The sequence below is a fragment of the Petromyzon marinus genome, chromosome 16 (genome assembly GCF_048934315.1).
Source record: "Petromyzon marinus isolate PM22_M1 ecotype Great Lakes invasive population chromosome 16, UKy_Petmar_22M1.pri1.0, whole genome shotgun sequence".
NCBI lineage: Eukaryota > Metazoa > Chordata > Hyperoartia > Petromyzontiformes > Petromyzontidae > Petromyzon > Petromyzon marinus.
Window position 1 is genome coordinate 6,340,270 of NC_133682.1, and position 10,398 is coordinate 6,350,667.

The window sequence follows — 10,398 nt, forward strand, 5'->3', positions numbered from 1 at the left end:
TATATGCTCTTGAGTCCTAACGTTAATATCCGCAGCGGCAATGCTTTATCCACTGCTGTATGAAGCCTACGGCCATCCCTCATGGTCTTAATGCAACAATCCATTTCAGTCCTGCACAAGCAGATCTTATCACCCCATCTCTTTAGTGGTTATCGAGATGTTTACTCCCTCGCCTTGTATGAAGGAGGTCATCTGTGGGTTCGATCCCGACCCTGACCCCGGTATATTTGGAGTTTGCATGTTTTTCCTGTGGTCGAGTGGATTTTTTTCCCCTCCATTTACGAACATGCGGTTTAATGGATTTGGCTGCTATACATTTTCACGTAAACCACATCGTTGAGCTATAATTTGTGGCCAGGTCGCCTCTTAAACAAAGCTATACAGTATAGCTCACTCGGCCTTACCTGATAAAAAAAATGTAGTTTGTTCCTCCACTACAATTCTATCATGTCTCATTCACTGACCATGTCTCCCCGCAATGTGTCCTTCCCAATCCCGTTTTACTTATGTCAGTATGATCCATATATTTTGCGTCAGTTCTTTTCAACGTCTTCATACTGGCAAAACGGTCCCATTGATGTAACTGCTCAACCCGAGCTATTAATACTTTGATACTTGTGTAGTGAGCGACTTCCGAGACACGTCGAGTAGAAGGCTTCTTGGTTTTTAAGAGCAGACGGGGCGATACATTATGTAACACAGCTAAACATAGGCGATCCTAACACGTAGCCCATCTCCGGCATACGCGACGCTAGCTGTCCAACTAGCGCAGCGATGGCGACTGAGAGGGTCTCACAGAAGAACAGCCACGTGGTCGGAGACGAAGAGATGACGAGGAGCAGCGACGGACCTAGGACCCACAACAGCACTCGAACCTCTGGTTCGGACCCCCCTTATATGCACCCCGGCGCGGCCAAGCCCCGCCTCTGGCCACGCCCCCTTCCAGAACCTTTGAGCAGGTTCCTGGAGCCTCTGGACTAACTCCACCTTTACCCCAGATACGCCCCCCCCCTTATAATAATGCATTACATAATACCCCCGTAACCGCAATTACCCCTTCAGGCCGACAGGTGTCACCCTGTCATTACACTTGCACTGCCTTTGTACTGTTCGCCTTTTGGCGTTCTCTGGTCTAACACTGGTGAGACAAGGCCAAACAGAAGGCTGTCTTTGGTGTAGGCCAATCAGTTTCAACGACGATGCATTAAATATCAGAGCCTGTTTGCATATTTTGTCACAAGTATGTGTGGTTAATGTAGACTTTGATGCCTTGCAATAGGTATCTCATTGGTGTTTGAACATCTTAACGCCTGTTTTATTGCCAGAAAGGGGAAAGCCTTTTTTTTATATAGTAGGGCAATTATTGACTAGACCGCAATTAAAATGATTCAATGCAATTTTTGAAAAGTAAAAGTACCTGTATAATAATTTACAGTCCTCTGTCAATCCACTTCTGGCAGAAGGCCTCGGTTGCAGGTTGATGAAGTGAAGGCAGGCCAGGATAGGTTCGAATATTAGTCGCTACTGTTTCCTAAATTCATAGTGCAGTGCGTTAACCACTGCTACACCTCAGCGTATGCTTAGTTTGTGTTTGTCATATGACCACAATAACTAACAGCACTGCACCGTGTATATTGGGTGGTATCCACACTGGTCAGGTAAAAATTTCCAAAGTGCAAGAATGTTAATTGCATGTCGATACTTGCCACTGCATACAAGAGTGTGGTTAGGGGCCGTCCATAAATGACATCGCGCACCTGGGGGGGAGGGGGGGGTCAGACATTTGTGACGATGTGTGACGTCACATCAAAATGCGCAACTTTAAATAAATATAGACAACAGGTTCTACCTAATTAAATATACTTTAATAAATATTTTCTCCTACAACATCAGAGTGCAGCGCCACATTAAATACACACTACAATGGCAATAGTTGAAAGCGATTTGAAGCATGTTTTATATTTTTTTGGGGGGGGGGGGCAGAGCTTTGTGACGTCATATTTGAGGGGGGGGTCTGACTTTTTGTGACGCCGTGTGACGAGGGGGGGGGGGTCAAAAATTGTCCAAAATCGCGTGACGTCATTTATGGACGGCCCGTTATACTAAGCAAGGTGTGGCAGTTGTGTATAGTTAGACTAGCCTTGTAAACGTCAACGATACTCTAGTATCCATGCCGTGAGAGGTAACATAAGAGCCTATCAAGGCTGCTCGTTTTAAGTCCTTTTATTCAGCGAGGTCTCCATCTATATATAAAAAAGGGAAATTTGTGAATATATGTGTCTGTTCAAAATGTTTAGCGTACTTCCCGACATGCAAGTGGGTACTGTCCAGACTGTACACCATGCAAAAATTATAAAAAAAATACACTTGAATATATATTTTTTGGGGTGGGCACAATAATGCATATATTTCGCAAGGCAAGTGAGCTGTGACGTCACATCTGCCATGTCACCCGCGCATGCGGAGCGTTGCGCAGTGTGCCTGTTCATGTCATCCCCCCCACCCTCCGCGTAGGCCGTGTATTAATCCAAGACAAGAATCCAAGTCTCGGGCGAAGCCGGGTAGTAAAGCTTGTAAGACATAAGGGAAAGAAGTTCAACATACATAAAGAGCTCTGGCAAGTGGACAGCTGGCACTACAACATAACTCCAATAATCCGCGTTGATAAGATGGGACTATATCGCAGATCCTGGAACATGTGGCCCACTGTGGTGGTTACACCGAATACTCCGCGAAAATGTTTTCGCGCAGATGCGGTGTGCTGCAAATTATTGAAGGAAAATGCCGCGCAATTCCATTAATCCACAAAAATTACACGGGAAGCGCGGCACGTGACTAGCAGCTCCGTTAACCGGCTATACATGGCAGAACACGAGGTTACAAGTTTTTCCAAGATGCAAATGGAGAAAGTCTGCCAAATGGGTATGTGTTCAGCAATGTTTGCATTTTTTATGTTTATCCAATTCTTAAAATGTAAAAATCCATTTAGACGAAGCAAATTTAAACAAATTCATTACTTTTTCTTTTCTTCGGTTGTGGCCCAGGAACCACATTGGTGGTTCTTTAGCGTGTGGCCGGAGAGATCCACACATACCACGTGACTGTAAGCACGTGGCCTATCACTCGCCTTAAGACGTACAGAACATAAGGCTACAGAGTAAAATACAACTGTTATATGTAAATTAATATATCATAAATTAATATATAATATATCATGAAAACATCTATAACATTTATATTCTTGGTTCTTTCGGTAAAGTCACGTAGAAGGGAAACAATAAAATAATAAAAATATAAAACGATAAAATTCTCACGACTTTTCGACTGCAACACAAGCAATCATCATCAGGTGTGAAAACCGAAAGAACCAAGAATATGAATCCCTGCAGTCACGAAAGCTTTAAATAAAAAAAAACGTATAACATTTATTAATATTTTTTTTATTCATGCTTTATGTTCTTCAGACGTGTGGGGTGCGGTAGTGTAATTGGTTAGCGCACTACGAACCCGGTCACCCGAGTTCGATTCCCGCTCACGGCCAACATCAGTAACGATTATGTGAACCGGTCCTGAGCCTCCGCTAGGTAGATTCAGCCTCAAACGAGTACCTGGTGCGATGATGTATCGTTACTGGGAAGACAACGGTGGCTGGGCATGGTGCTGGTCACCCACTCCCTCGTGTTCTGTACCTGCTCTGCCTCGTGTGGCGTACTGGCCTTCATAGGTACTTGCTAACAGCACTTTCCCCAAAAGGTTTTAAGGTTATACGGGGAATATGTTATAGGCCACGTGCTTCTGGTTACATGGTACGTGTGGCTTTCTGGGGCCACGCACGCCACGTGCTTCTAGTCACGTGGTACGTGCGGCTCTCGAGGGCCGCACTCCACGTGCTTGGGGCCACGTGGTGAGTGTGGCTCTCGAGGGCAGCACGCCACGTGCTTCTAGTCACGTGGAGTGCGGCTCTCGAGCCGCACTCCACCAGCTTGGGCCACGTGGTGAATGTGGCTCTCGAGGGTAGCAAGTCACGTACTTCTAGTCACGTGGAGTGCGGCTCTCGAGGGCCGCACTCAACGTACCTGGGGCCACGTGGTGAGTGTGGCTCTCGAGGGCAGCACGCCACGTGCTTCTAGTCACGTGGTACGTGCGGCTCTCGAGGGCAGCACTCCACGTGCTTGGGGCCACGTGGTGAGTGTGGCTCTCGAGCACAGCAAGCCACGTGCTTCTGGTCACGTGGTACGTGTGGCTCTCGAGGGCCGCACTCCACGTGCTTGTGGTCACGTGGTGAGTGTGGCTCTTGAGGACCACACGCTAAAGAGCCACGGTGATGTGCTGGGAGTCATTTCGTTCAATCCGCCGCGATGTGCCCGCTGATTACATAAATTCGTAATTCGCAATGGATCGCGGCGCAATACTCATCTCCTGCAGCGCTACTCAATCCGGACGGAAGTTATTTTTCCCAAATTACATTCCTTAAATAATTATCAAATAGAGCAAGTCGAGACCTATAAGTATCTTGGGGTCATCCTGGATTCAAAACTGAATTTTGAAGATCACATTGATTATGTTGGTAAAAAGACAAAAATTGGTTTTCTGTATCGACACAAGCACTGCTTCCCCCCTATGTTCCGTTTGGAATTTATAAAAGCTACCATACTGCCTCTACTTGATTACTGTGATATCGTGTATAAATCAGCCCCAAGTACTGTACTGAAGAAGCTTGATTCCATCTATCACTCGGCCTTAAGATTTGCATTGAACTGCCCATATAGGACTCACCACTGTGATCTCTACATTGGGTCAAACTTAACATCTCTTAATGTTCGACGGCTTGTACACCACGATGTACTTACAAAAAATCCGCAGACTCCCTGCTGGATCTCCTCTCTGTTTCAAAGAACAAATTTGACCTCAGGTCTTCGCTCATCTACCAGCTTCACATTCCCTATTGCCGTACAAAAACCGGAGGAAGGGCCTTTGCTATTGATGCCCCCAGGGTCTGGAATGCTATTACCAATAAACTGCAACTTGAATCACTACCTATGAGATCTTCACTCAAAACTGCTCTAGAGGAGTTGTACACTCCTAGCTGCCACTGCTATTCAGTGGCCTAAAATAAAATAAAATGTTTCGCTCCGGATGACCGCTGCAAAGTATTATCTGTATTTTGATTTAGTGTGCTGATCTTAAAGGTGCATTGAAAAATGTGATACTCCGACTGATGCTCCTGTTGTTTGTGGAGTGACTCATGCAGCCAGCTGTGGCTCTAGGGTTTGTGTGTTATATGTTATTTATGTAGTTTATTGTTAAAAATTCGGTCACAGTTCCTATGATCACTGTTACATTGCATTTATGGCTTTATTTTGGTGATTTCTAAAAGTTTTTTGGTTTGGCCATGTTTTTGTTTATTGTAGTACGGAGTTAGACTGATGGCCTTAATATAAGTTTTCTTGTTGTTGTTTGACTTGCATCCCACTGGGATTTTTGCACAGCGTTGGTGTACGGTGCTATTTCAGGAATATTTTAATGTTTTTTTTCGCTGGATTTTCTGTTTGCACAGTCACATAGTCACTTTAAGATGTTTTCTTGTTCATGTTTTTGTTTGTTGCGGTTGCACCCGATTCAAGAGCCGAATGGCTCACAGGGCTATACCAAATAAATTAAACTATGAAACTATATTGCATTGCAACATCGTGAGAGACGGAAACGGGAGTGGATAATGGTCGGTGCCTTTAAAACGTATCAACGTTAAAATGATGCCTTCCTCTCCTGCGTAAAGGACAATAAGGTTTACTGAACATACGTGACCCATTCGCGATCTATACTTCGCGGAGATAAATGACGACATTGATAATTAAGTTAATTTTTGGGTTAGATCGCGTAAATATTCATGCGTTGTTAACCCACCACCATCCAACACAGCCAATTAGTAAGGTTCGTCACGTAAACAAAAGGTGACCTACTACTTAAACAGACCCGGTGTGTTAAAGAGTAATCTCACAACATTTAGACACTCAGAATGAGTCAGAATGTTTATTTATACTAGAAGAATCCGATGAGCTATAAAGCTCTTTTCCACAGATGCCAAGTAGATTTAAATTTTGACTACGGACGCTTCGCTTGTGATTACTACCAAATGACGACATCGAGACGACAAAAAAAACTGTCACCCGGTGAGATGACGTCATCACAAATCTACACGTCACCGCGCTGCCGCGACGTCACCGGCGCGAGCCCCCACAATCCCGTGCGCGAGCGAGCATGGAGGGCGGCGTGGAGGGAAGGCAGCGATGCCTCTCAGCGGTAGGGACACAAATGTCGCTCTCTCTCTCTCAACGCAACCTAAACACCGTAAACAATTGGAACACAGCGCGCCTCGTAAACGTAGCCACTGAACCCTCGTGTTAAAAAATATATATATATATTTGTATAACAGCGTGAGCGGCGCGCACTTAAATGACCGCGTTTTGGGACACGTGGGTTGAAAGTGTCGCCATGGTAACTGGCGCGATTCTTAGGGTTCAGCGGGAAAGGCGTGAGACTCATCGAAACAGGTTAGAGTCCTGTGCGGCATCGCCGATAAAGAGACACGGGGAGAGAGAGAGAGAGAGAGTTGATGGAGAGGCAGACCCACGTGGAAGGAGCACGAGACATAGGGGACACACGCATACGAAGAGACAAACACACGAACACAAAGCGTTACGCAGACGCAGAGGCATGCACTACAAAGACACGGATACAAACAAGATGCGGACGCAGATGTACAGATACAAACGGGGGTTACACGCAGCGACATAAACACGGATCTACGATAATACACATGGTTTTGCCGAGTAGTTTAGGTCGTCTGCCAGGGTGGATTAACTCAGATTTACATCACGTGTGTGGGCTCTGCCTAAGGCAGCTGTTTACATTCATTAAACAAAAAAGTCTCCGTCTGAACAGTATTTTTTTTGTCAGCAGGATTCCCGTATGGAGATATTTGGACCATTCACTTAACGCGTGTTTGTAAATGCTGTGGGTACCACACAGGCAAAACACTCAAAGCAGTGCTCTACTGCCATCTCCTGACTACCCCGTAGCCAAGTCTACAGCATCTCCCGATTCCCAAGCAGCCTCCCATTCAAGCAGTACCCAGGCTCAATACCACTCGGCTTGTGCTATCCACACTAGGTCCAGACACGTGATGGGTATAGTTTGGCCGTTAATGCAGCGTTGCTGGCTTTTACATCGTAATTGCCCTCCCTCGGTGCGCGTTTGCTGCTCACTGTGCGTGGCTGTCGTCAGTCACACGGAGGTGACACGCGCTCTGCAACTCGCCCCCGTGTGCAGATACAGTCGGATGTGGACGACGACACGTGCGTCACGTTCGTGTTGAATGGCGAGGACCACACTCTGGGCAACCCGCTGCGCTACATGGTCATGAAGAAGTGAGCACCGCCGCCGCCACCAGAGGGCGAGCAGTGAACGCGCAAGGCAACGCTGCAGTGCCACTCTTTTTGTGTGTGCGTGCGTGCGTGTGTTTCGTTACAGCTCAGCCCATTGGGTGTGCTGACGTAGTGGTTCTGTGAACCTGGCACTGTTCTGTGAACCTGGAGACAAAATCATCCACATTTGCATGTTGTAAATATAGCACGTGGAAGAGAGCAGGCTTCATTTGGTGTGTGTTTATACGCTGTAAGATAACAACTTGTGGGGAGAGACCACGGCTGCGTGGTTAGGGCTCTGCACGCTGAACGTTGCGAACCTTTTAACATCGGTGGTGAGTTTTCGCTCAAGCAGTCCTGGATCCCCCTCCATCCACTGATCAGTGAGACAGCGTGTGGTTAAACATCCCCGTTACTGACGCGGGGGGAGGCCTTCGTTCAGCAGCGGAGTGACAAGAGGGCTGAAAACAATGAAACGACGTGAATGTCGTTTAATTTGTCAACATACGTTGTGAGGATAGATGACTTTTTGATTGAATATGCTCAAACTTCCGCTACGCTTTTTGCCTGGAGCATTGCCAGTACTTGTGGTTGTGCCTTGCTTCCTTCTGTCTGTTATTCCTAAACCTAACCCATCTTCATCGTTTGTGATTTATTAATGTGAAGTCATACAGTTGTGGACATTGATGCATCTGCGTAGATAGAACTGGTACATATTGTTATAATGAAAAAGAGATGTTTAAAAATATATATAAATTGCTAACACATGGATGTCCGGATAAATAAGCAACATATTTTATGAGATTTCAGGCCATAGTTGCAGTCTTGAAAGCCAGCATTGAAGTACGGTAAACAAATCTAATTTGTTTCCAGCCCTGACGTGGACTTCTGCGGTTATAGCGTGACACATCCGTCGGAGGATAAAATCAACTTTCGAATTCAGACACGAGGTAAGTCCTTTATTGTATTTGCAATTGTGTCCTATGAAGATTAACGTTTTGGAAGCGAGCCTATTTTGGATGCTCCCAGTTCAAGCGCTGAGCACTGTCCTTCACATTTTATGTCACCGTTTGCTTTTATGTGTGTTTTTTTGCCAACAAAGAGAGGTTTTGTTACATTTATTTCGTGTTATATAACTTTCACCCCTTACTGATAAAAGCGCGCCTACAGTAGGTCTGAGTTGAATCATCCCTCGGCCATGCGATGAATTGCCATGGTTCGCGATTGTAATTCGATTCAAGAAAAAAAATTCTCAAGCGAATTTATCAGTCTTTAGTTGTAGCAGATGTCATGTAAACCCAATAACATGCGAATAGTGAGTAAGAATCAATTTCAATCACCTATGTCATGCATCGTTATCCCCCTCGTTTACGGTAACATTGACATCGCGGGTGGATGCTTAATATGTTGTCTGTTAAATATAAATTGCACAACTAAATAATTTTGAGCGTGTTATTTCACGTCCGCAGACTGCACAGTAATAATGGTCAAGGCAGACACGAAAGCGCGCACCACACAGACACACAGTTGTGGTTGAATTACAGTGCTTCGCTGAAATGTGAGCGTGCTCTTATGCGCCTGGCAGGGATCCCAGCTGTCGATACGTTCCGAAGGGGCTTGTGTGAACTGACGACAGTTTGTGAGCACATACTTGCCGCGTTTGAGGTAAGGCCTGCCTTTGTAAGTGTACTTTATGGAAGTTTAAATGCTTGGGAGTTTGTGATGCGTGTTGTGAAAGTCCATTTGCGGTTTTGCAGGATATTATTTCCTTAATGTGCAATAGATTTGTGACCATAATTACATGATGTTACTCGATAAGGGATGGTTAAAAAACAATTTCGATACTGAACTCTTAATTAAAATGTTCATATCAATTTACATTGAATAAATAGTGGGAAGTGGTGGAACAGTGGCTTGGTGCTTAGAGTACTGCGATTCAAACTCTGTAACCCTAGTTCGATTCTTGGCTACAGCTAACATCGTTGAGTGATATCAGAGTCAGCCCTGAGCACCCACACTAACCAGGGTGGTGAGGTATGGTCAAACAACCGCATAACTGACATTGACACGGGAAAACCCGAATCCAGTAAGTAAATTAACAAAGGGGTTGTACTAGTAATTTGGTAAAAGGGAAATGATGCAAACATACACATCCTCATGTTTACAATTCTGCGTGGTGCAATAATAAACCCTCGTCATAGTGTTGTGTTTTACAAGCTGTATGGAAATGCTCGGGGTTTTTCTGTGCCCCACAGGCGAGTGTGAACACCTACAACGCAAGTCACGGCATTGCGGGCCCCATGGATCAGTCGTGATAACAACGCGCATTAAGCTGTTATTGTGTCACGTGTAGTGTTGCCCTGTGTGTTCACATCTACTTTTTCGTACGTTGTTGAATTTGTTTCAAAATAGAATTTTTTTTGCAAGAACTTTTAAAATGTTCTCCTAAAATAAAGTACGAGCAAAGATATTTGTTATTTTAGCAGATGCTATGCGAAGTTCAAAGCTAACCATCGCCAACAGTTTTATTCCAAACATTTACAAAATAAAATCTTCTCCGTTTGAGGCTGGTTGACCCCCTCTATACCAGTAACATCTCACTCACAATCTGTTAAGCACAAATATCTCTATTATAAACATGTCAAAATTAAAATGACCAGTGTTTTCACTGCACATCAGATATGGCAAATGCAGTTAAATTAGCACGTCAATTTTTTCATGCAGTTCCAGGATAGCAATAAAACATCTTTGTCCGGTGTCCTTTTCCCAGTCACCTAACACTGAATGAAGCTCTGTAAAACCTTCCTTTGGCACTTTAGCGTTGCGTGACTGTGGGGTCTTAAATCATGGGGAAACGAGTGATGTTTGTAAGCACGTAATTTACCTTCAAGGCCTATTTAGCCAGGCCAGGACACAAACTGAATGTGCTCTTAGTCTTTTTTTCATGTCCTAGGGGTAATTAAAGCTACATAAC

At 44.9% G+C, this 10,398-nt stretch overlaps 1 protein-coding gene across 1 annotated transcript; it reads left to right on the forward strand.

The window, feature by feature from the left end:
• The first annotated feature begins 6,170 nt into the window (after nt 1–6,170).
• LOC116942927 (DNA-directed RNA polymerases I and III subunit RPAC2-like) lies at nt 6,171–9,987 on the forward strand. Its single transcript, XM_032955397.2, has 5 exons — nt 6,171–6,300; nt 7,330–7,427; nt 8,298–8,374; nt 9,010–9,089; nt 9,680–9,987. The coding sequence occupies exons 1-5, from the start codon at nt 6,259–6,261 to the stop codon at nt 9,737–9,739; spliced, it is 357 nt and encodes a 118-aa protein (XP_032811288.2). The 5' UTR covers nt 6,171–6,258; the 3' UTR covers nt 9,740–9,987.
• Nucleotides 9,988–10,398: the final 411 nt, after the last annotated feature.